This window comes from Zygosaccharomyces rouxii, assembly GCF_000026365.1.
Source record: "Zygosaccharomyces rouxii strain CBS732 chromosome C complete sequence".
NCBI lineage: Eukaryota > Fungi > Ascomycota > Saccharomycetes > Saccharomycetales > Saccharomycetaceae > Zygosaccharomyces > Zygosaccharomyces rouxii.
In genome coordinates, this window is record NC_012992.1 from 971,423 (window position 1) to 995,757 (window position 24,335).

The 24,335-nt window shown below is 38.9% G+C and overlaps 13 protein-coding genes and 1 non-coding gene across 14 annotated transcripts; 11 read left to right on the plus strand and 3 right to left on the minus strand.

The window, feature by feature from the left end:
* Positions 1-72: 72 nt before the first annotated feature.
* Positions 73-144, plus strand: ZYRO0C12298r. Its single transcript has one exon. It is a non-coding gene; the product is annotated as a tRNA-Thr (tRNA).
* A 476-nt stretch (positions 145-620) lies between these two features.
* Positions 621-4,268, plus strand: UTP22 (rRNA-processing protein UTP22; the record flags this gene model as incomplete). The annotated part of the gene is made up of 1 exon (XM_002496134.1): positions 621-4,268. The coding sequence occupies one exon, from the start codon at positions 621-623 to the stop codon at positions 4,266-4,268; it is 3,648 nt and encodes a 1,215-aa protein (XP_002496179.1).
* A 275-nt stretch (positions 4,269-4,543) lies between these two features.
* On the plus strand, positions 4,544-5,419 carry GLD1 (Gld1p; the record flags this gene model as incomplete). Its single annotated transcript, XM_002496135.1, has 1 exon — positions 4,544-5,419. The coding sequence occupies one exon, from the start codon at positions 4,544-4,546 to the stop codon at positions 5,417-5,419; it is 876 nt and encodes a 291-aa protein (XP_002496180.1).
* A 78-nt stretch (positions 5,420-5,497) lies between these two features.
* On the minus strand, positions 5,498-6,505 carry RPC40 (DNA-directed RNA polymerase core subunit RPC40; the record flags this gene model as incomplete). The annotated part of the gene is made up of 1 exon (XM_002496136.1): positions 5,498-6,505. The coding sequence occupies one exon, from the start codon at positions 6,503-6,505 to the stop codon at positions 5,498-5,500; it is 1,008 nt and encodes a 335-aa protein (XP_002496181.1).
* Positions 6,506-6,735: 230 nt separating this feature from the next.
* Positions 6,736-8,070, plus strand: PRP31 (U4/U6-U5 snRNP complex subunit PRP31; the record flags this gene model as incomplete). The annotated part of the gene is made up of 1 exon (XM_002496137.1): positions 6,736-8,070. The coding sequence occupies one exon, from the start codon at positions 6,736-6,738 to the stop codon at positions 8,068-8,070; it is 1,335 nt and encodes a 444-aa protein (XP_002496182.1).
* A 364-nt stretch (positions 8,071-8,434) lies between these two features.
* On the plus strand, positions 8,435-10,171 carry ZYRO0C12408g (serine/threonine-protein kinase; the record flags this gene model as incomplete). Its single annotated transcript, XM_002496138.1, has 1 exon — positions 8,435-10,171. One exon carries the CDS (start codon positions 8,435-8,437, stop codon positions 10,169-10,171), a length of 1,737 nt encoding a protein of 578 aa, XP_002496183.1.
* A 230-nt stretch (positions 10,172-10,401) lies between these two features.
* On the plus strand, positions 10,402-11,918 carry DRN1 (Drn1p; the record flags this gene model as incomplete). Its single annotated transcript, XM_002496139.1, has 2 exons — positions 10,402-10,418; positions 10,487-11,918. 2 exons carry the CDS (start codon positions 10,402-10,404, stop codon positions 11,916-11,918), a joined length of 1,449 nt encoding a protein of 482 aa, XP_002496184.1.
* Positions 11,919-11,963: 45 nt separating this feature from the next.
* Positions 11,964-14,564, minus strand: MRD1 (RNA-binding ribosome biosynthesis protein MRD1; the record flags this gene model as incomplete). The annotated part of the gene is made up of 1 exon (XM_002496140.1): positions 11,964-14,564. The coding sequence occupies one exon, from the start codon at positions 14,562-14,564 to the stop codon at positions 11,964-11,966; it is 2,601 nt and encodes an 866-aa protein (XP_002496185.1).
* A 730-nt stretch (positions 14,565-15,294) lies between these two features.
* VAS1 (valine--tRNA ligase) lies at positions 15,295-18,651 on the plus strand (the record flags this gene model as incomplete). The annotated part of the gene is made up of 1 exon (XM_002496141.1): positions 15,295-18,651. One exon carries the CDS (start codon positions 15,295-15,297, stop codon positions 18,649-18,651), a length of 3,357 nt encoding a protein of 1,118 aa, XP_002496186.1.
* Positions 18,652-18,706: 55 nt separating this feature from the next.
* Positions 18,707-19,381, minus strand: RRP46 (exosome non-catalytic core subunit RRP46; the record flags this gene model as incomplete). Its single annotated transcript, XM_002496142.1, has 1 exon — positions 18,707-19,381. One exon carries the CDS (start codon positions 19,379-19,381, stop codon positions 18,707-18,709), a length of 675 nt encoding a protein of 224 aa, XP_002496187.1.
* A 194-nt stretch (positions 19,382-19,575) lies between these two features.
* TPC1 (thiamine transporter TPC1) lies at positions 19,576-20,487 on the plus strand (the record flags this gene model as incomplete). The annotated part of the gene is made up of 1 exon (XM_002496143.1): positions 19,576-20,487. One exon carries the CDS (start codon positions 19,576-19,578, stop codon positions 20,485-20,487), a length of 912 nt encoding a protein of 303 aa, XP_002496188.1.
* A 225-nt stretch (positions 20,488-20,712) lies between these two features.
* PIS1 (CDP-diacylglycerol--inositol 3-phosphatidyltransferase) lies at positions 20,713-21,366 on the plus strand (the record flags this gene model as incomplete). The annotated part of the gene is made up of 1 exon (XM_002496144.1): positions 20,713-21,366. One exon carries the CDS (start codon positions 20,713-20,715, stop codon positions 21,364-21,366), a length of 654 nt encoding a protein of 217 aa, XP_002496189.1.
* A 645-nt stretch (positions 21,367-22,011) lies between these two features.
* Positions 22,012-23,058, plus strand: ZYRO0C12562g (zinc-dependent alcohol dehydrogenase; the record flags this gene model as incomplete). Its single annotated transcript, XM_002496145.1, has 1 exon — positions 22,012-23,058. The coding sequence occupies one exon, from the start codon at positions 22,012-22,014 to the stop codon at positions 23,056-23,058; it is 1,047 nt and encodes a 348-aa protein (XP_002496190.1).
* A 235-nt stretch (positions 23,059-23,293) lies between these two features.
* On the plus strand, positions 23,294-24,169 carry ALE2 (Ale2p; the record flags this gene model as incomplete). Its single annotated transcript, XM_002496146.1, has 1 exon — positions 23,294-24,169. One exon carries the CDS (start codon positions 23,294-23,296, stop codon positions 24,167-24,169), a length of 876 nt encoding a protein of 291 aa, XP_002496191.1.
* Positions 24,170-24,335: the final 166 nt, after the last annotated feature.

A 24,335-nucleotide genomic window follows, 5' to 3' on the forward strand; every position in this document is an offset into this window, starting at 1 on the left:
TAATTAATCACAAACGTTCATTTCGAGACTTCATAGCCAGTACCATAGAGCCATGACTATCAGTTAAGAGATGCCTCCTTAGCTTAGTGGTAGAGCGTTGCACTTGTAATGCAAAGGTCGCTAGTTCAATTCTGGCAGGGGGCATTTATTTTTCAAGTTTCCCGACTTGAAATTTTTTTTTTTTCGGGTTTGGTTTTTCATTTTTCTGCCCCTACCCGCAAGGATCGGCACCCTGCCTAGACCTCATGAAGGTCTCTGCCTAAAAATTTGGCAGAGCTAGGCGGATCCCCTCTAGCTAGGCGGACATCTACCCTCAGGGGACCGGTAAACTAGGCGGATGATTTTTGGCTCGCTAGGCAGGGAGAGGGAAACTTAACCTGCCTTACGCCGGCTCCGTAGTAAAAATGAAAAATTGCAAAGCGAATAGCTCGACGCTAAAAGTCGATGAGATACAGCAGTGTTGCATATAGACTTGACTAATCGGTGAATATCATAAAGACGCTAAGGTTTAGGTCAGTTAGTTGCTAATAAACTTCGACAGCAAGGCAACTTCCTCTTACCTTTTTTTTTTTTTCCTTTTAGCAATACCTTGTTCATAGTGTTCAATCATTGCAGGAGATATGTCTGGTCTAAAGAGAAGAGTTTCTGAGGTTAATGATTTGAAGACAGATGGACCTAATATCAATAAGAAGGCACTTTTAGAGCACATAGAGAATGATGAATCTGAGGACAGACTCGCGTTGGAGAGTGAGGATAATAATAATAGTAATGATGATAGTGAAGATGATGCAGAAGAAGAAGAGAATAAATCAACAACAACTACGACGGGTTCCAAAGGACAAAGTAGTGGCACTGCAGCTCAAGACATTCATATAATTAGAGAAACAGCAGAGTTGTTCAAATCCAATATTTTCAAATTGCAGATTGATGAGTTGTTACAACAGGTTAAATTAAAGGATTCACACATTTTAAAAGTGGAAAAATTTCTACATATGCTACACGATTTGATTCACGAAGTACCAGAATGGGAACCGAAGACTATAGCGGAAGCTGAATCATTTTTCAAAGGCAAAGTTGTTAGAATACCATTTGTGGATCCTAAACCTGATCCTTCATCTACAAATTACAAAGTTGATTACAAAACTCCAATGATATCTCTAGTGGGGTCGTTTGCTTTAAAAGCAGGGATATATCAACCACACGGTTCAGCCATAGATGTACTTTTAACCATGCCAGAAGAACTTTTCGAGAAGAAAGATTTTTTGAATTTTAGATGTTTGCACAAGAGGAGCGTTTATCTTGCCTATTTCACCCACCATTTAAACATACTTTTCAAAAGGAATAAGATGGATGAATTTTTACAATTGGAATACTCCTATTTCAACAACGATACACTTTTACCAATTTTGAAAATTTCATGTAAGCCACAGGATTCTCATATTTCAGATTACAATTTTTACAAGACTAAATTCTCCATTAATTTGATCATTGGATTTCCTTATCAAATCTTTGATTCTAAAAAATTACTACCGAACAGAAATTGTATTAGGGTAGCTTCTAATGAACCAAACCAGTCATTACCAGCCACTCCTCTTTACAATTTTTCAATTTTATCCTCTACTACTTATGAAACCTATTTGAAATATTTGCACAGGGCTAAAAAACAAACCGAGTCCTTTGTTCAGGCAACTACACTAGGTAGACTTTGGTTACAACAACGTGGATTTTCATCAAAGATAGCTCATTCTGGAACGCTTGGTGGATTCGGTACTTTTGAATTCGCAATATTGATGGCGGCTCTGCTAAATGGTGGTGGTAACAATGGTAATAAAATTCTCCTTCACGGTTTTTCATCCTATCAACTGTTCAAAGGTGTTATAAAGTATCTTGCCACAATGGACTTATGCAATGATGGTCATCTACAGTTCCATTCAGATAATCAATCTTCATCCAAATATGTGGAAGAAGGGTTCCAAATACCTACTCTTTTCGATAAAACAACAAAGGTCAATATTTTGAGTAAAATGTCGGTTTCTTCTTATGAAATTTTGAAGAAATCTGCTCAACAAACTTTGACAATGCTTAATGACGTGGTTAGAGATCAATTTGCCAATGTATTTTTAACCAATATTAGCAGAATGGACAATTTTAGGTACGACATTTGTTACGATGTAGTTTTACCTAATGGCGGTAAGACTAAACCTGAAGAACTGACAAATTCCACCTTTGGACCAACAGAAAGGATAAAATTTATCACTCTGGAAAATTTTCTCGTCAATAAAATTGCAAACGTTTTGAAATTTGCCCTAGGGGATAGAATTCATTTTGTCGATGTTGAACTGGTTGGTAAAAGGGACACTTTCCCAATTTCCAAGAGAAAAGCTAACTCTGGGACTGGTAACTTATTAAACTTTGACCTTATCAGAGTAAAGTTACTGGTTAACCCGTCAGAATCAGAGAAATTGGTAACGAGGGGTCCAAAGCATTCGGAGGAACCTACTCCAGAGGCAGTACACTTCAAAAACTTCTGGGGTTCCAAGTCTTCCCTTCGTCGTTTCAAAGATGGGTCTATAACACATTGTTGCGTGTGGTCTACATCCTCTACGGAACCAGTCATCTCAAGCATAGTCAATTTTGCGTTACACAAGCACCTTTCTGAAGGTACCCGCATATTAAATGATAGAACCAAACAATTGCAAAGTTTCTTACCATTACCAAATCTACCAGCAAGTTCTAAGACATCCGTGTTGAATTTGAACAGTTTCTACAATTTAAAGAGATCTTTTGACGATCTGTACAGAATAATCTTCGAAATGTCACTACCACTTTCTGTGAAATCGATTCTGCCCGTTGGTCAGGCGTTCAGATACACATCCTTATGCCATCCTGTTCCATTTGCATATTCTAACCCAGATTTTTTCCAAGAAGTAGTGCTGGAATTTGAGACTTCCCCAAAATGGCCTGATGAGATTACTTCTTTGGAAAAGGCAAAGACAGCATTCTTACTAAAGATTGACGAACAATTACAAGCCAATCATGGTGATAATTACAAAAGTTTTTTTACAAGAGACGAATCAATTCCTTACAATTTAGATGTCATCTTGTTAAACGTGCTCACCCCAGAAGGTTATGGATTCAAATTTAGAGTTTTAACAGAACGTGATGAGATTTTGTATTTGAGAGCTATCTCCAATGCTAAAAAGGATTTAGTCCCAGAACTGGAGAAGACGTACATGAAGTTCACTTCCAAATATGTGGCTTCTGTGAGACATGCCAGAACTTTGGAAACTTTATCTCATTCAATCCCATTTTTTTCACCTGTGGTCAGGCTATTCAAAAGATGGCTAGATGCCCATTTGCTCTTGGATCATTTAAACGAAGAGTTGGTGGAATTAATTGCACTTAAACCATTTGTCGAAAGCTCACCATATTCGGTTCCTGGTTCAGTCGAAAACGGGTTTTTAAAAGTTCTCAAATTCTTAAGCCAGTGGAATTGGAAGGAAGAACCTCTCATTCTAGATTTGGTGAAACCTGATGAGGAATTAGAATCTGGTTCCACTGATGAAGATCCCAAATCTACTGAAAAGATGAATTTAGGCCAGTTTAAAGGTATCCAGGCCAACTTCCAGAATTTGAGGAAAACAGATCCTAACGGAATGCACGTTCAATTTTTCGTAGCTTCCAAAATTGATCCAAGTGGTATACTTTACTCCAGTGGTATTCCATTGCCTATTGCGACGAGACTCACTGCTCTGTCTAAGGTGGCGGTTAATTTATTGCAAACTCATGGATTCAACAAACAAACCATTGATCTTTTGTTCACCCCGGCATTAAAGGATTACGATTTTGTTGTTCATCTCAAATCACCATCCCCGCTAAAGATTTCCTCAGGAATTCTAGATTCTTCGGAATTCAAAAATCTGGCTAACGACAAACTACTGAACTCTTTCCCTTCTGATACTTCTTCACTAAGCAGAAAGATGGATCCAACTTACCAATTGGTCAAATATTTGAACATGAAGTACAAAAATAGTGTCATTTTTTTTAGTCACAGATACATGGCAGTTAATGGTGGTGAAAAAGGTGATAGAAATGTCATTACAGGATTGATAAAGCCTTTCTTCAAGAAACCTCAGAAGTTTAGAGTAAACATGGATTATAACTCTAAACCAATCGATGAACAAACTGTGGAGCTCAATAGAGACGCAATTTTCCACGAAATTGCAGCATTCTGCAGTGAACTACTGGTAAAATTCGATACAGATTGAAAGTAAAAGTATATAATAATAAATCTGTTAATGTTGTGCTATTACAATTACTATTCTACTATTAAAGCATATTACCGTCGCTTCTCACGGAATGGGCGCTCTAACCAAGATCATCAACTACCATCCCACACTATTATTTTACAAATACGACTGAGAGGGTCCCACAATCGATATCACAACTGGATTGCTGACCCATCTGGTATTCAGAAGGAATAGAAGAGAGCTGCATATGTTCCTGTAATTTTTCTCAATCCATTCTCCCGTGGCAGAATAAAATGGAAGGTAATGTAAACGAAATAACGTCGAGTAATAGAGTGTATCAACTGCGAAGGCAAAATTTTCAGAAAAAACTAGTTGTTCAATTATGTTATTTGGGGTATCTAATTATTCTTTTAGAATATGTGAAATATGGGTGTACCATATGGACCTTGATTCTAAGAACTATTGTGCAATCACTTTTAGCAGCACCTTTTCCCAATGATACTCAAATAAGAAGACTTTCACTGCGTTCAGAGACGCCTGGATCTAATTATTTCTCCAGATTATCCAATGCAGTACCGAGTAATAATGGTATAACAACGATGCCAGGTGCATTCTTTGAAGGTGGCCGTCAGGAAAACGTTACCAATCAAGAAGATCAGATAAAAGAGGAGGTGGATGATATGAAGCGTAAGATAAGAACAGTACTTTTCCATGCATCATTAACCGTAAACCTTCTCTACATATTGACGTCAATTCTATTCCCAGTAGATTTTATAGGACAATTAGAAGGGAACTATTTACGTGAGGATGGATTAACCAATACACCTTCACCATTTAACAATGCCAACGGATTTATTCAGGGTGAGAGGAAAGGTGGATTTTTCCTGCAGATGATCGGTGAGTCTGTACCACAGAGCAATCTGAAAGGTAATTTGGGTATAATAATGTTTGAGATGGCAATTATCTTATGTCAGTTTGGATTATTTGTGCTTACATGTGTTAATTTTGCAGATCTGGGGCATCAAGATCGACAAGTCAGCCCTCAAAGTGATGGATACGATGGTAAAGTCCTTGTTACGCAGATTGATCCCGATCGTGCGATCGAAATCGTCTTGGGGACGGACTCTAATGACGATGACCCAGGGAATTGGGCACCTAACATGGTTTAAAAGAAACAAAAATACTGCATTCCAAGTATATGTACCAATGATACTAATGAAAAATTATTTTTATTTTATACAAGTTTTCTACTGCGTTATAGGGCAATTCTTCAAATATTCAGCTTTATTCTTCAAGACTCTAACCGATTTGAAGAAAATTTCTTCTGGCGTCATTGCTCCTGTAGACTCCACGTTAAACACAAAGTGATCCCTTACTCTACCTAGCTTAACTTTATTGGAAAATTCTTCATGCCTCAATACTTCCCTAGACACTGTATCCTTTCTAGCGTCTTGCACGTAGGCTTCATCAGTAGATTCATTGATACCAATAACACCTGGTGGGAAGCATTTTTGAAACTTCTGAGCTAATTCACCTTTAATTGGTTCCCTGATATCAATGTGAGGCAGTAATCTGTAAGAAGCAGTAGCCACTGGAGAGAACTTGGCATGGTCACTACCAACACCAAGAATACAGTGAGCCCTTAGAGAGATTTCTTGACCTGGTCTCAACTTAGCTAAAAGAATATCCGGATCGGTAGGTATCACAGGACACTTGGCAAAGGTCTCCACTTGACTACCTTGTGGTTCAAATTTTAAATCACGAGCATAGATGTGAGAGTTTCTATAAAGAATCTTTGGGTCAGTACAATCCTTGGGAGCATCTGGGTTTCTAGTACATTTTACGTTTAACGTCATAACAATAGTATTTTCATCTGTAAATTTCTCCTCCTCTGGTAGGGAATGATCCACCCATGTTAACATATCAGGATCTACCTTTAATGGTACTAATCCAATTCTATGGGCCAAAACTTCATCTTGGATCACTGAAGTGTTATTAAGGAAATAAACGTATTCTGTTGCTACAGATGGAACTTCTGAAATCATAATACGACGAAATGCATTGGCAATGGAGGTATCCACATGAACTAAATCAAAATTAGCCTCTCTTTCGGTTAAGCTACCTATCCTAACATCAAATGTATTTTTGAACTTTTCAATATCCCAAACATTATCACCGTCCTTGGAAAAACCAGGGAAATCGGTAGATGTAGTGTTTGTAACCCTGTTATATTCGATTCCAACGATATTAGACATGATCGAGGGGATCCTTAAGCCACTTGTACCAATTTCTTCTAAAGTATTCAGTAGCTCATCTCATCTCATCTCATCTCATCTCATCGCTGAAAATTTTCATAATATAAGCGACGTGCTTAAGTACGATGAAATTTTTTGGATAATCAATGAGAAGAGATGAATAAGAGGTTGATTATATACGCCATTGGACCCTTTGGCAGCTGTAGTCGACTTTACCATCCTTCTTGGCGATGTCAAATACGGAGGAGGATTTTTTGCAAGATTTAGAAGGTGATTTAGGGTCTTTTATTGGTGATGAAAGTGAAGAAGATGAGCTATCTAAGTTAAGGAGCTATATCGACCATTACCAGCCTGTTAAGCTTTCCAACTACCAGAATTTGGACATCCAGGATGTAACTTCTTTTCCGAAGTTTGAACCAAGCATTAACGAATTAATATCCAGACCAAACGATGAAGATTTGGCACAGACCCTCACAATACTAAATTCGTTGACATACATTGCACAGAATGAAATTACAGTGCTGCACAATCTCCTGAAATTGATCTATGGTGTAAAATTTGGAGAATTGGAAAGTTTGGTTCCTCAACCTCAACAATTTGCCGATGTGATTCGAATTATTGAAACTAATGAAGGAAATTTCGAAACAGACGCTCAACTGAGTAAGGAACAAGTGCTAGTCCTTAACATGTCGATGAAATCTTCATTTCAAGCCCATGTGAATGTGGATAAGGACAAAGTTCTGCAATTGCGTGACCTTTTGATGACTGTCAGTAGGATACGAAACGAAATAAATTCATTTATTTTATCTAAGGCCAGTTTGGTAGCCCCCAATCTATGTTTGCTAATAGGTCCTGAAGTCACTTCATTGCTTTTGTCACACTCAGGTGGTGTGCTAGAGCTGAGTCAAGTACCCAGTTGTAATCTGGCGTCAATTGGTAAGAACAAGCATCTATCTCATGAATTGCATACAAACCTTACAGGTGTAAGACAAGAAGGTTACATCTACAGGTCATCGCTTGTACAGGAACAGCCATTAGAGTTTCGCAAGCAGATGCTACGTATGGTTTGTGCAAAAGTAGCTCTTGCCGCCAGGGTGGATGCTGGTCATCCCCAAGATGGGCAATTAGGTCTCCACTGGAAAAATGAGCTCCTAGAAAAGATCCAAAAATTAAGAGAGCCACCTCCAGGTATTTCTACAACTAAACCATTACCTGTACCTGAAGATCAACCCAAAAAGAAGAGAGCAGGTAGAAAGTTTAGGAAGTACAAGCAACAGTTTCAGTTGTCTCAGCTAAGACAGTTACAAAACCGTATGGAGTTTGGTAAAGCTGAGCAATCTGTCACCGATGATGCTGGTGAAGAACTCGGGCTTGGTATGGCTAAATCTTTACGGAATGTTCCTGTGACGCAAGGAAACAGTGCAAAGATGTCAAAAGCCATGAAACGTAGAATGGACCAAGTTAATGAACAGGCAAAGACTTTCATGCTAGATTTGGGGGAGCAACCTTCTGAGAAGGATAATGAAAATAATGATTGGTTTAAACATCATATGGGCGATAAATAGAAGATCCAAACCCCCCAACGTCACACTAATCTGGCGCTGATCTTAATTTCGCTTAAGCAAACAATAGCCTCTTGATAAATATATAATAAAATACAGAAAATGCTCTAATATGGTATAAAAATATTTTAACAAATATTTTAGGTAGTATTTTGGAATAGCCGCCGAAGGAGTATTATTCACCCCGACACCGCAGCAAAAGCTGTGCTTTTTCCTGATTCGGAGTAGAAATAAACAAAATAATTTTAAGCAAGATTTATAAAGGAACACAAGAAACAAAAATACTAAAAATATTCTCTTATCACAAAAAGGATTGGATCTCTACCTCTCTGTCTCTATCTCATACCCTCCGATTGAAGTGGCAAAGATGAGTCTAAGACCAGAAGGTGAAGTAGATGCTCTGACAGAAGATATCAGTAATTTCAGCTTTGATCAAGGTGGAGGCCAAAGTTTCAAGAATCCATTAAGGACAACTATGCTACCAACTACACCATTAAGGAATAAAGAGAATGGATACAATACCGGTGGTGGCGGTTCACCATCACCTACTAAATCTACTGTTTTTTTGGCAGACGATTCGTCAACAATGGATATTGATGAACCAACAAGAGAAACAATTGATCCGACAAATTCTCCCAAAAAGTTACCGCGGGGATTTCATGAGAAGGCCAGTTCTCATAAGACTCAGAGATTGGTTAGCGTTTGTCAAATGTTCTTTCTCGACTATTACTGTGACATGTTTGATTATGTGATTAGTAGAAGACAACGTACCAGAAAAGTCTTGGAATATTTGTCACAGCAAAAGGCATTGAAGAATGTTAGCAATGATACATTGAACGGTGAATGGACTGGATATGTACACAAGGAGCATGAAATTTTAAGGAAACGTAGATTGAAACCAAAACACAAAGATTTTGAAATGATTACTCAAGTGGGTCAAGGTGGATATGGTCAAGTTTATTTAGCAAGGAAAAAGGATACCAAGGAAGTTTGTGCATTAAAGATTTTAAACAAGAAACTGTTATTTAAATTGAATGAAACCAATCACGTTTTAACTGAAAGAGACATTTTAACAACAACGAGATCTGAATGGTTGGTAAAACTTTTATACGCATTTCAAGATGTTGAGAGTCTTTTCTTAGCTATGGAATTTGTCCCGGGTGGTGATTTCCGTACGCTTTTAATTAATACCAGATACTTGAAAAGTGCACATGCAAGATTTTACATCAGTGAAATGTTTTGTGCAGTTAATTCATTACACGAATTGGGATATACGCATAGAGATTTGAAACCAGAAAATTTCCTAATAGATGCGAAAGGTCATATAAAATTGACAGACTTCGGATTAGCCGCTGGTACAGTTTCCAATGAGAGAATTGAAAGTATGAAGATAAGATTAGAGGAAGTTAAGAATTTAGAATTTCCAGCATTTACCGAAAAGTCAATGGAAGATAGAAGAAACATGTATCACAGGCTAAGGCAAACCGAAATCAACTATGCAAATTCTATGGTTGGTTCACCAGATTACATGGCATTAGAAGTATTGGAAGGTAAAAAATACGATTTTACAGTGGATTATTGGTCATTGGGTTGTATGTTATTTGAATCGTTGGTCGGTTATACCCCATTTAGTGGATCATCTACAAATGAAACTTATGAAAACTTAAGACATTGGAAACAAACACTGAGAAGACCTCGTCTGGAGAATGGTAAAGCTGCATTTTCTGATAGAACTTGGGATATCATTACAAGACTAGTGGCAGATCCAATAAATAGACTAAGATCCTTTGAGCATGTCAGGAGAATGTCCTATTTTGCGGAAATTAATTTCGATACTTTAAGAAATATGTCACCACCTTTCACCCCACAATTGGATAGCGATACCGATGCGGGCTATTTCGATGATTTCACCAACGAAGCTGACATGGCAAAATATGCAGATGTCTTTAGAAGACAAAACAAATTATCCGCCATGGTGGATGATGCCTCTGTAGATTCCAAATTGGTTGGATTTACTTTCAGGCATAGAAATGGTAAGCATGGATCCAGTGGTGTTCTTTACCACGGTTCTGAACATTCTGATCCGTTCGCTACCTTCTATTAATTGTGATCACTATCTTTGTTTTAGAAAGAAAAAAGGGATTAACTAATTAGTTACTTGGTATAAAATAAGTTTAGTTTTGTTATGGAAGAATTTCTTCGTACTTCTTTTTTTTTTTTTTTTTTTCCAATATTATGGGACAGTTCGTCTATATCAGTGTATATCGGCAGATGCGAGCCCATCGCTTGAACATTTCACGAATAATAACTTGAAATAACCAATATTGCAAGAAAATGACCAAGGTTAAAGTGTATGTATGCGTGTGAGGATATGAGAATTTCTCAGAATAAGAGTTACTAACTGTTTACCTTTGATTAGGCTCGTTATTCATGTTGAAGAGAATAATCTTTCAGCTGTCATTGAAAAAGTGGAAAAACTAAATGCCAAGTCAGGCCCATTCGATTGTGCCATCCTGCTGGGTAATATAGGTTCCAAATTGGATTCTATAAAGATTACTGCAAAACTTCCACCAATTTTTGTACCTGGTAATGACGATTCTAACATAGAAGGTTTAGTGATATTGAAAAATGGTATTTATAAATCGGCAAGCAAACTAAAGATTGGTTATTTTACAGGAAGTAATGAAGAAGAATTGTCTAAATTCAATGATCCTGTAGATATTCTTATAACCCCTGAATGTAGTGTTGCCATTGGTAAGGAACATTTAAAGACACCAGGGAATAGTCAAGTTGATGAAGTCGTGAAATTATCCCATCCCAAATACCATTTTACATATACCGATCCTAACAGTTTCGTGGAATTAGAACCATTCTTTTGGCAAGAAGATCAAAAAGTGACCAGGTTTATTAACCTGGCAGCATATGGATCCAAAAATAAGTGGGCTTATGCCTTTAATATTGATACCGATGTTGATGTACCTCTTCCAAGTGAACTTATGAATAATCCCTACATCTCGAACCAGTCCACAAGGAAGCATCCTCGCGAAAGTGCTCAGTTGGGCGAGGAACCTCAGAAGAAGAAACCTACAGGTGAGGTAAAGAAAGTACTACCGGTAACTTGCCATTTCTGTTTTACGAATCCAGATATCGAGGACCACATGGTAATTTCCATTGCAAGTAAATCTTACGTTACTACTGCTAAAGGCCCTCTAAGTATACCGAGAGGTGATATGGATTTTTCGGGCCATTGTCTTATTATACCAATTGAACATGTACCCAAACTGAATAGAGAGGATAAGGATTTCTTTCAAAATGAACTACGACAAGAATTATTAAGATACGAAAATAGCATTACCCAGATGAATTTCAAGAAATTCGATATGTCTACAGTGGTTTTCGAGATACATTCAGACAATATGGTTCATTTTCACAAACAAGTAGTCCCAATTCCCAAATTCCTCACAATGAAGTTTCCTGGTGCTTTAGATAGACAAGTTCACATCAATAATGAGAAATTTGGTCGTAATAGGAACATAGAATTCGAATTTTTCGAGTCTCCTGAAGATCCAAAATATAAGGAAATTGTCAACGATCCCAAGAGTAATTATATGATGTTTTCCATCTACGAGACTCCAGAAGCACCACCTCGAGTATACTTGGGAAAGTTCGATGCAAACGATAGAATTGATCTCCAATTTGGCAGAAGGACTTTAGCGTTTTTACTACACCTACCAAACAGAGTCAACTGGAGATCTCCTGCATGTTTACAAAGTAAAGAACAGGAAGAAGCTGAAGTAAGCAGATTCCAAAAAGCCTACGGAGACTACGATATTGCTGGAGCAACCGATTAATTGATAGAATATGTGTGTATTATATATGTATAAATACTAACCAAATTAAACACCGTCCATTCCTTCATCTTCTTCATCGATATCCACTTTTCTTCTACCACCACTGTTTCTAATGGCACCATATTCTCTGGAAGCCTGTTGTTTTTTGACTCTGTTTGTCATTCTTCTGATCTCTTCTTCAGCATCTTCAGCATCCTCTTGGGCGTATTGCATTACCAATCTACGACCTAACAAGTGAACACCCTGTAATTGATCCATAGCGTTCTCAGCTTCTTTAGGCAATAAAAATTCCACAAAGGCAAACCCTCTTGCGGATTTGTCGAATTTCTTTGGAACTCTCACAGACTTTAATTGGCCGAAAGAACTGAATAATTCGAACACATCCTTTCTGGCGGCTTCAAACGGCAAGTTCTTAACAATGATTTTACCGCTCTTCTTACGGGTTTGTTTAGGGGCATTAGTGGAGCCACCTTGTCTATGAGACAATTTCAACTGTAATTTATGACCATCTAGTGCGGTACCATCTAGAGCGTTGATAACAGCAACGGCTTGAGCTCTACTCTTGAATTCCACAAAACCAAATCCCATGGATAGGACTTTACCTGTATTACTAGGATCAGGTTTAGTCTTAACCTGAGCAACAACAAATCCGTCAAATGGTTTGAACTTTTCGGCCAATTGTTGTGTAGTAGTGGCAAAATTTAAGTTCTTCACAAATATGGATGCTGTAGGGCCTTCGAATCCATCATCTGCTTCTGCTTGAGTATCATCCGTGTTCATGATATCTTCTGCAGAAGGTTTAGCCTCTTTAACTACTTCAGGTTTTTCTGAACCCTCCATCCGTTCATCAGTTTGTGCGTCTCTCGTGAAGCAATCCTTAGGTCCCTTTTCCAAATATATGATACCATCTTTAAATCTCTTGTACGCCAATTTACTGAATGCAGCTCTCGCTGAAGTAACGTCTCGGTATTGTATAATGGCAATAGTACCAGCAGGGGGCATGAGAAACCTTTCCAGTTTACCAAACGGTAAAAACAATTCACCCAACTCTTCTACAGTGGTTCCATATGGGAAGTTCTTGACCAAAATAACACGATCATCTCTTTGACCTGGAGATTTTAACTGGTCAAATTTCGCTAAATCAACACCTTTAGATTCAAAATATTTTCTAACATCACCAATGACATGAGCTTCAGCTAGTGCTTGCTTAACAGCTGAGCTAGAATTTTCTGGATCAATCAATTGAGACTTTTGCATACCTAATTTAGCCGCTACACTACCCAATACTGCATCTTGGTTCATGTACAAGGAATTCCAAGCAAAAGTCTGTTTTGATGCCGTAGCCTTTCTCTTTAATTCTCTCTGTTTTTTCAAAGGTAAATTCTTCATATCAAATTCATCAAGTCTATGATTCTTTTGAGAATTTGCTGGTAAGATGTGCAGCAATCTTCCCTGGAAAATCTGTTTGTCTAATTCGATATATGCCTCTACAGCATCCTTTGGATCCTTAAATTGAACATAAGCAAAACCTTTAGATTGACCAGTTCTTGTATCCAATGCAATGTGAACTTCTTCCAGTTCACCAAATTTTCCGAACAGCTCTTTGAAATCATCTTCAGTAGAACCATAAAGAATATTACGAAGGAACAATCTACCAGTCTCGCTAATCTTTTCTATAGCTACTTCTTCCTCACTTTTAGCCGGTGGTTCTTCTTCAACAGGTTCCTCTTCAACAGGTTCTTCCACTTGTGATTCTTCCTTAGGTTGCACTTCTTCCCCCTCTCCAGATTTTCTAACAGGTTCATTTTCACCTTCTCTAATTCTTATGCGTCGTTGTTTAAACCAATCAAGGTCAGATACCTGTTCATCTCTCGCCAGTTGATCTTGTGGCTCTTCTTGAGACTGCTCTTCAAGTTGCTCTTCAGGTTGTTCTTGAGGCTCCTCAGTAGATCCTCCAAAATTATCTAGACTAACCATTTTTTCCTCTTCTTCTGGATGCTCATCCTTATGTTCACCTTGTAATTGATCAAAATCCACATATTCATCATCACTATCTTCTCCGCCTTTCATTGCCAATGCTTCAGCCAAAAGAGAGTTTCCCTGTGGCACATCTTCCTGTTGAGACTCAGATTGAGACTCAGGACCTTTAGCTAGTTTCTCCCACGAAGTCACTTGTGAATTTGGTTTCATAGTTTCAATAAACTCTTGTAATTTTTTATTTTTTTCAATTTCTGCATCAATTTCTGATTTATTATTCTTCTTATCCTTCTTTGGCTTTTTATTAGCATTCTGTAACTCTTCTTCACGTTCTCTAAGTCTCTTAAGTGCTTCTCTTTTCCTTAGTTTAACAGGCTGTGGCACTGAAGGATCTGCAAAACTCTTTGCCATAGAAACGTCGATTCTAGTGGCATCGATAAAAGTTCTGTGAAAAAATTGAACAGCATCCTTAGCATCATCCTCATTTCTGTATCCAATAAATGCAAACCTTCTACTTTGACCATCTCTATCTTTTAATATTTTTAAATCTGTAATCAAATTACCCACATTTGTACTCGAATACTTATCCACAAGCCTTTTGGTAAACTTTTCTTTCAGTTTATCATCACTCAAGTATTGAGGAAGGTTCTTGACAATAATACGTGACATATCGAGAAGTACAGGCTTCTTAGTATACGTCTCTGTATATTTTGTTTTATGCGATGAGGTGAGATGAGATGAGATAAGATGAGATGAGCTTGAAATTTTTCACTGCGTAAAGTAAAAAATTATACAAAAAATAGAAAAGTAGGTTAAATATATCAAGAATTGGGATTTATGGCATTCGAGACGCTCTCTATATCAACTCAGGACTGATATAGATAACTTACAAGATTCGTCGTTCGCTTTCACGTATCTTGAAGCTTGTTATGAGCAATAGTAAGTGGTGTGATGAACAAGTACGTTAGATACACATGCTATACGGATTTTTCCACTACGATATGGAATGAAGTGTCAGATTGACGCTAGTTGAGCTATGGATGTGTTATGTTGAAAACTTCTTGGATTCTGTGACTGCCACAGGGTATTCAAACTTTCAAACGTAACAGAGCGTCAGAGCGTCAGAGAACCGCCCAGCTCGAGGAATTACTGCAAGACATGACTACAGCCAAGTATTATAGTATAATAAGACCTCCAAATTTTACCAGTCGAGTCAATCGCACTGCCGAAGCCTTCTTATCCACCTTACTAGTGGCTCAAGCTCATCTTATCTCATCTCATCTCATCGCATTGGTGAAAAATTTTTCATTCGGAGTTGTAGAGGCAGGAAGCTTGAAGCTCATGATGAAGATTCCTACAACGAACTAATAACTATTCTCTTTACATCTTTTAATGATAGATGCACAAGTGGTTTCGCCTGGTATCTGTAAAATCGCCATTTTCAATATATAGACATTTTAGTTTTAATACTAAGTCTTGTTCTCTGGCAATTGCTTCATCACCATTGTCGATTTCAAGAGAAAAGAAACCAATACAAATACCAGTACTGCAAACTAGATATTTTACTATGAGTGATCTAGAGAAGTTACCACCAGTCGATCCTAAGACTGGTGAAATTATTATCAACCCCAAGAAGGAGGATGGTAGTGAAAAGACACCTAAGGAAATTGAGAAGGAAAAGAAGAAGGCAGAGAAACTATTGAAATTTGCAGCTAAACAAGCTAAGCAGAACGAAAAGAAAAAGCAAGCTGGCAATGATGGTAACAGTGAAAAGAAGAAGTCAAAGAAGAAGGAAGCTGAACCAATTCCTGAATTTGTGGACAAAACTGTTCCAGGTGAAAAGAAGGTTTTACTTTCCTTGGATGATCCATCTTTGAAGGCTTACAATCCTGCTAATGTGGAATCATCTTGGTACAGTTGGTGGGAAAAATCTGGATTCTTCGAACCTGAATTTACCGCTGATGGCAAGATCAAACCAGAGGGAGTTTTCTGCATTCCTGCCCCACCACCAAACGTCACAGGTGCATTGCACATTGGACATGCCCTAACCATTTCCATTCAAGATTCCTTAATCAGATTCAACAGAATGAAGGGTAAAACCGTTTTGTTCTTACCAGGATTTGATCATGCTGGTATTGCAACACAATCTGTTGTTGAAAAACAAGTTTGGAACAAAGAGAAGAAGACCAGACACGACTACGGTAGAGAGGCCTTCGTTGACAAGGTTTGGGATTGGAAAACTGAATATCATGAAAGAATTAAGTCTCAAATTAAGAAATTAGGTGCTTCTTACGCATGGTCTAGAGAGGCCTTCACTTTGGATCCTAAATTAAGTAAGGCTGTCGTTGAAGCTTTTGTCAGATTGCATGATGAAGGTATCATTTATCGTGATAACAGATTAGTCAACTGGTCAGTTAAATTGAACACTGCAATTTCCAATTTAGAAGTCGAAAACAAGGATGTCAAGGGTAGAACTCTACTGAATGTACCAAATTATGATGAAAAGGTCGAATTTGGTGTTTTGACTTCATTGGCTTATCCTGTGGTGGATAGCGACGAAAAATTGATCATCGCTACTACCAGACCTGAAACCCTATTTGGTGATACTGGTATTGCAGTCCATCCTGATGATTCTCGTTACAAACATTTACACGGTAAGTTTGCTCAACATCCATTCTTGGATAAGAAAATCCCAATTGTTTGTGATAGTGAAGCTGTTGACATGGAATTTGGTACTGGTGCTGTCAAGATTACCCCTGCCCATGACCAAAACGATTACAACACCGGTAAGCGTCACAATTTAGAATTTGTTAACATCTTAACCGATGATGGTTTACTGAATGAAAACTGCGGTCCTGAATGGCAAGGTATGAAGAGATTCGACGCTAGAAAGAGAGTTATCGAACAATTGAAGGCCAAGGGTCTATTTGTGGACCAAAAGGATAATGAAATGACTATTCCAACTTGTTCAAGATCTGGTGATATTATCGAACCATTGCTAAAACCACAATGGTGGGTTTCTCAATCCGCTATGGCTAAGGAAGCCATTAAGGTGGTTAAAGAAGGTAAAATTACTATTACTCCAAAATCATCTGAAGCTGAATACTTCCATTGGTTGGAGAACATTCAAGATTGGTGTATTTCTAGACAACTATGGTGGGGTCACCGTTGTCCAGTTTACTTCATCGAAATTGAAGGTCAAGAAAACTCCAAAAACGATGACAAGTACTGGGTTTCTGGTAGAGATATTGAAGAAGCTGAGAAGAAAGCCAAAGCTAAGTTCCCTGATGCTAAGTTTTCCTTACATCAAGATGAAGATGTCTTAGACACTTGGTTCTCTTCCGGTTTGTGGCCATTCTCCACACTAGGTTGGCCTGAAAAGACCGCTGACATGGAAAATTTCTACCCATTCTCCATGTTGGAAACCGGTTGGGATATCTTGTTCTTCTGGGTTAGTAGAATGATTCTGTTAGGTATTAAGATGACTGGATCTGTTCCATTCAATGAAGTCTTCTGTCACTCTTTGGTTCGTGATGCTCAAGGTAGAAAGATGTCTAAGTCCTTGGGTAACGTTGTTGACCCTCTAGATGTGATCAACGGTATTAAATTGGCTGATTTACATGCTAAGCTTTACAACGGTAACTTGGACTCTAGAGAAGTTGAGAGAGCCAAGGCGGGCCAAAGTGAATCTTATCCAAATGGTATTCCTCAATGTGGTACCGATGCTATGAGATTTGCTCTTTGTGCTTATACCACTGGTGGTCGTGATATCAACTTGGATATCATGCGTGTTGAAGGTTACAGAAAGTTCTGTAACAAGATCTACCAAGCCACTAAATTTGCTCTAATGAAATTGGGTCAAGACTACCAACCACCAGCCAAGGAAGGCCTTTCTGGTAATGAATCTCTAGTGGAGAAATGGATTCTACACAATTTGTCCTCCACCGCCAAGACCGTCAATGAAGCAATGGACAAACGTGAATTTTTGCCAGCTACTAGTCAAATTTACGAATTATGGTATTTGATCTGTGATGTTTACATTGAAAACTCCAAGTACTTGATTCAAGAAGGTACTGAAAAGGAACAGAAATCTGCTAAGGATACTTTGTACACTTTATTGGACAATGCCTTGAGATTAATCCATCCATTCATGCCATATATCTCGGAAGAAATGTGGCAACGTTTGCCAAGACGTGCTGAAGATTCTGTCCCAACTTTGGTTAAAGCTGCTTACCCAACTTTTACACCTGAATACGACAACGTTAAGGCCGCTAAGGATTACGACTTGGTTTTGGATATCACTAAGGGAGCTCGTTCCTTGCTTGCCGAATACAACATCTTAAAGAACGGTAAAGTGTTCGTGGAAACTAACCACGAGGAATCCTACGAAACCGCCGTCTCTCAGAAGGATTCTATGGTTTCTTTAATCAAAGCTATCGACGAAATTACTGTCGTTCACAAGGCATCTGAAATCCCAGAAGGTTGTGTGTTAGCTTCTGTGAATCCTGAAGTCAGTGTGCATTTGTTGGTTAAAGGCCACATCGATATCGATGCTGAAATCGAGAAGGTACAAAAGAAATTGGACAAGGCTACCAAGACTAGACAAGCCATTGAAACTAGTATAAGCAGCAAAGATTACGAGACCAAGGCCAGTGCTCAAGTCAAGGAAGCTAACAAGGCTCGTCTTGACAGTGCCACTGCTGAAATTGAAGGTTTCGATGCTACTATTGAAAACTTGAAGAGATTAAAACTTTAAATTTAATAATAAACTTATGATATAAAATCGCTATAAAGGAAAATACATAAATAGATCAAGTTTTTGTTCGTATTATTTCTGAATTTATGCGGTCTCCCAATACCTTCCGTAACTCCTGAACCAGCGTTAGACATCTTTCCTCACCTTGGGATAAAATTTGAAATAATTCATTTTGTGTAAAAGCTCCTGTACTATCCAGTAGTAAAATGTTTTGTACATTTTTACCACTTTCTGTTATTTCCAATGCCAAGGTATGAACCGATTGTGATTCTTGTAATTGCTGTGCATTGGGATCTACAACTAGTTGGCCCTTAATGATTGCAAGTGGGACACTTGAGGCCATAGCTAAAAGACCAATACCAGAATCAACTAATGCAAGAACAGCTGCATTTATACAGCAACTTAGCTCTCTCTGAGAAAACTCTAATTCCGGTTCACCTGCCTCCATCACTTGAAAAGTGATTTGACAAAGTCTTCGAGGATAAAGGTATCTAGCAATCAAGGGAGTCAACACACCACGTAATTTATCCTCTATTAGCTTTTCCCTAGTGTTTGGAACGCCTTTAGCGGGTCTGACTATTATTTCAAGGGCCAATTGTGTAGGTAGTTCTTGTCTTGCCTTTGGTTCAATAGGACCCGTTACAGAGCAAACAACTTTAGTACTATGAGATTCAAACTCTGAAGAACCATCAACATGGTTTAAGATACCTGTAGATGCGATTATAGACATGGTTCTTCCCACTCAATCTGTATTTCTCTATTCTTACAGGTAGCAGTGATGAAAGGCGATGATCATTGAAATTTTTCAACTCATCTTAGCATTACTGTATGAGTAAAAAAAAAGATAACCGATTCAACAACAGTTATAATCAAGATGAAGCGTCAATTGAGATCTGATGTCGCTGTTGGTATGGTCAATTAACCATGGTCAATAAGGATCACCTTCGTAAAGGTGAGAAGATACAAGTTACTTCGAGTCTGATGGCAGGCTCACTCTCAGGACTAGTGGCTAGAACCTTTACAGCACCTATGGATACTATAAAGATAAGATTACAAGTGATGCCAGGAATGGGATTTACAACAATGGTCAAAGATGTGCTCAAGAAGGAGGGTCTTAGAGGATTTTGGAAGGGTAACGTACCTGGATCTGCGATGTATGTGATATATGGAGGAGTTCAGTTCAGCTCTTATTCATTTTATAACAGTGCGTTGAATGAATTTGGATGGGGGCCACAACTTCAAGGACTAATTGTCGGGGCACTAGCAGGTATGACAAGCAGCATGGTATCTTACCCTTTCGACGTATTGAGAACTAGATTCGCAGCAGACCGACGAGTAATGTTTTCCAAATTAACACATAGCATATACGAGATCTGGTCTCAAAGAGGTATACAGGGCTTTTTCAAAGGCTGCCTCTCATCAATGCTAACCATTTCTTTAAACACTTCTATCATGTTTGGAACCTATGAAACCATTAGAGTTTATTGTGATAACACTAGAGAACAGTTTGGCGAAAGACAATGGCACCATACATTGGATCATAGTGCAAGCTCAATGGGGGCCATATTGGCGAAACTAGCTACTTTCCCACTCGATACAGCCCGTAGAAGGCTAATGATTAGCGATTCAAGGAGTGTAAATCGATTTACACCGAAAATAGAGATCTACGAGAGGTATAAAGGACGAGGAATCATTCGCGTTGGTTGGCAAATTTTAACTTATGAAGGTGTATTTGCACTTTATCGGGGATTACCACTGGCATTGTTAAAAAGTATACCCACAACAGCGGTAAGCATATGGTCATATGAGGCCTGTCTAAGACTGTTGGTCAACTAAGTACAAAGCTACTTATATACTAAACTCAGCATATATTCATAACATTAAAAATTAAAGCTTGAACATACTATCACAATCTTGCATTGTTATCCCTTTCAAGTACATAATCTTGCTCCAACATCGCTCGCCGAAAACATTTCGGCGAACTTTCACGCACACAACTACCAACCACTTTTAAACCATTTTTACACTTAGAGGTAGAAGTAGCAAAAAAGGCAAACAAGGATGTCAGTACCAAACCCAGGTCCAGTTACCCCCAATCATGTTCTGTGGTATATTCCAAACCAGATAGGATACATGCGTGTCATTACCATGGTTATATCGTTAATTACAATGAGTAAACATCCTGTATACACCACTGTTATCTATGGTATATCATGTCTTTTGGATGCCCTCGATGGTACAATGGCCCGTAAATACAACCAAGTCAGTCGTTTGGGAGCAGTATTGGATATGGTCACCGACAGATCGACTACTACCTGTTTGATCTGTTATCTAAGTGTAATGTACCCAAAATGGTGTGCAGTATTTCAAATCTTAGTGGCATTAGATATATCATCCCACTACATGCACATGTATGCAAGTTTAACAGGTGGTAATACATCACATAAACAAGTGGGTCGTGAATCTTCAAGATTATTACATTGGTATTATACAAGAAGAGATGTTCTTTTCACAATTTGCGCCTTTAACGAATTGTTTTACGTCGGGTTGTATCTATACGGTTTTGAAAGGTTCAATCGCTTTGGATTCTGGGTCATTGTAATTTGCTTACCAGGTTACATCTTTAAACAAGTATCCAACGTAATTCAATTGAATAGAGCTGCTCTCATCTTAGCGTCTCTGGATGCCAAGGATGCCAATAAGAGATCCACGTGATATCCACGTGACGAGACAACACGTGGTTCTCACGTGTCCTTGTGTAACTATTTTATTATCTCCTTCGGTGTTTTTCTTTTTTTTTTCTCCGCCACCGATATGTGTAACTGCCTCCCTTTTTCTCTTCAAATAGACAATTGTCGTATCCTGTACATGCACAATGGCCGTTATGTGTCGGCTAACCTCCTTGCACCGCGTAATAGATCGTAGAACCCCTCATTTTATTTCGTTTTTTTCCACGAAGCTCCACGAAGCTCCACATTTCCACCCCGCGGACTGCCAACTTTACGTAATTTAAGGTAAGACGGCCGCGTGTCAAGTACTATCGCGTAGCGCTATACCCCACGACTGCTAGTCATTCAGTGCTCAGAAAAGCCTGTACAAAAAATCGGATTCCGAAACTCTTGTCCTCCCCTTTGCCCCTTTTTCTTTGGAAGAAGCTCTCAGAAGCAGAAAGATAACAGAAGCGCCAGCGGCTAAATCGAGAGGGGGAGATCTATCACATTTTTCATTTTTAAAAGTATAAAAGGGGATAAGGAGACAGGAAAACTGCTTAGGCTCTTCCAATAGCGTCCTTCTAAACGGGCCAAGCGTCAGTTCAAGCCTTCAGTATTATCTCCGCTATTATATTAAAATTTTGCTAGTATGTCAATTCCAGAAACCCAAAAAGCTGTTATCTTTTCCGAAAACAATGGACCATTGGAATACAAAGATATTCCAGTTCCAAAGCCAAAACCAAATGAAATTTTAATTCACGTCAGATACTCTGGTGTGTGTCACACCGATCTGCACGCTTGGAAAGGTGACTGGCCATTGCCAACCAAGCTGCCCTTGGTTGGTGGTCACGAAGGTGCCGGTGAAGTCGTTGCCCTTGGCTCTGACGTCAAGAACTGGAAAATCGGTGATCTGGCGGGTATCAAGTGGTTAAACGGTTCGTGCATGTCTTGTGAAGCTTGTGAACAGTCCCACGAATCTAACTGTCCGGATGCTGACCTTTCTGGTTACACTCACGACGGTTCCTTCCAGCAATACGCTACAGCCGATGCCGTTCAAGCTGCTCATATCCCAGCTGGTACCAATCTAGCTGAAGTGGCACCCGTCCTATGTGCGGGTATTACCGTTTACAAGGCTTTAAAGAGTGCCAACTTGAAGGCTGGCCAATGGGTTGCCATCTCTGGTGCAGCCGGTGGTCTGGGATCCCTCGCGGTTCAATACGCTAGAGCCATGGGTCTAAGGGTTCTAGGTATTGATGGTGGTCCAGGTAAAGAAGAACTATTCAAGACTTTGGGTGGTGAATGCTTTATCGATTTCACCAAAGAACATGACATCGCCGAAGCTGTTATCAAGGCAACTAACGGTGGTGCTCACGGTGTCATCAACGTGTCAGTCAGTGAAGGTGCCATCTCTGCCTCTACCAAGTACGTCAGATCATGCGGTACTTCCGTCCTTGTTGGTATGCCAGCGGGTGCCATCTGCAAGTCTGAGGTTTTCGACCAAGTGGTTAGGTCTACCAAGATTGTAGGTTCCTACGTTGGTAACAGGGCTGACACTAGAGAAGCTCTCGACTTCTTTGCCCGTGGTCTTGTAAAGGCCCCCATTAAGATCGTAGGTCTTTCCACTTTGCCTGAGATCTTCGAAAAGATGGAAAAGGGTCTAATCGCAGGTCGTTACGTGGTCGACACTTCCAAGTGATTTGGTTAGCGTGACGAACGTGAAATTTATATTTTTACTAAAATCTGAACTTTGAACGAACGAGCTCATTTTGAACAAATTACAACAACATAACGAAAGAAATAGATATATAAGATAAATAAATAATCGAAAGCATTTTTTTATTTGTATTTTTTTGTTCGTTTTCGTTACATCTGTTACATCTACATCCTCACTCTCATTGATACCACCATCTTCCACTCCCACAAGCATTGTAATGAACCCATTCAACTATACGATCGATTTCCTGTTAAACCTGCCACCGCCAACGATCCTATCACAGCACATTTTACCATGGTTGTCGAAGAATGGATTCGTAAGCTCCCAAACTTTCATCGACAACATCCATACCGCGATCTACGTCGCCCTTTTCTACCAATTGTGCTTCCTCGTGGCCAACAACATCATCTTTCCACCATTGGCATCGTTGACAGCTTCTCAAAAGCGAAGTAAATTGGTGAACCAAAGTGCTGTGCACTTTGTTTCAGTCGTACAGACTATCATAGTACTTAAGTTATCTTTTGATAATCTACTATCGGACCAATACCATGCAAGATTCTCAGAGCCAGCCTCACGTATATTTGGAGTGGATCGTGAAACCATGGCTGTAGCTACGTTTGCGCTAGGTTACTTCATCTGGGATATCTACATCTCTATGATCTACTCAACTTTCCCATTCTTCGTCCATGCTGTAGTATCGACAATTGTGTTTTGCATTGGTATGAAACCCTACATTCAATACTACGGATGCGTTTTCCTAATGTTTGAACTATCAAACCCATTTTTAAACATCCGTTGGTTTGGTATGAAATATTTAAGCGGATCGAACGACAGCAAAGTGTCCCGGTGGATCCAATTGATTAACAATCTGTGTCTAATGATTGTGTTCTTTCTAGCAAGAATAGTCTGGGGCTGGTGGCAGATCAAGAACCTAGCGTACGATTTCTGGCTTGTTCGTCACGACCCAAGATTTCTACTGGGGGAATCACTAGCGATACTAGCGGGAAACTTTGTGCTAGACATATTGAACGTCGTCTGGTTCTCTACAATGTGTAAAGTAGCTGTCAAGACTATTAGAAAGGGTGCTAAGTAGTTTTTATCTCTTTTCGTCGTTTGAGAGAATTATTAGTGTCTGAACAGTTGCTGTTAAGTACATTTGAAGAAAAAAAAAAAAAAACATAAGCCCTATATACATTTCTTATTTTACATGGTATTTGTTGGTCACATTACAAGGGGATTAAAATTAGATCGGCCGATAT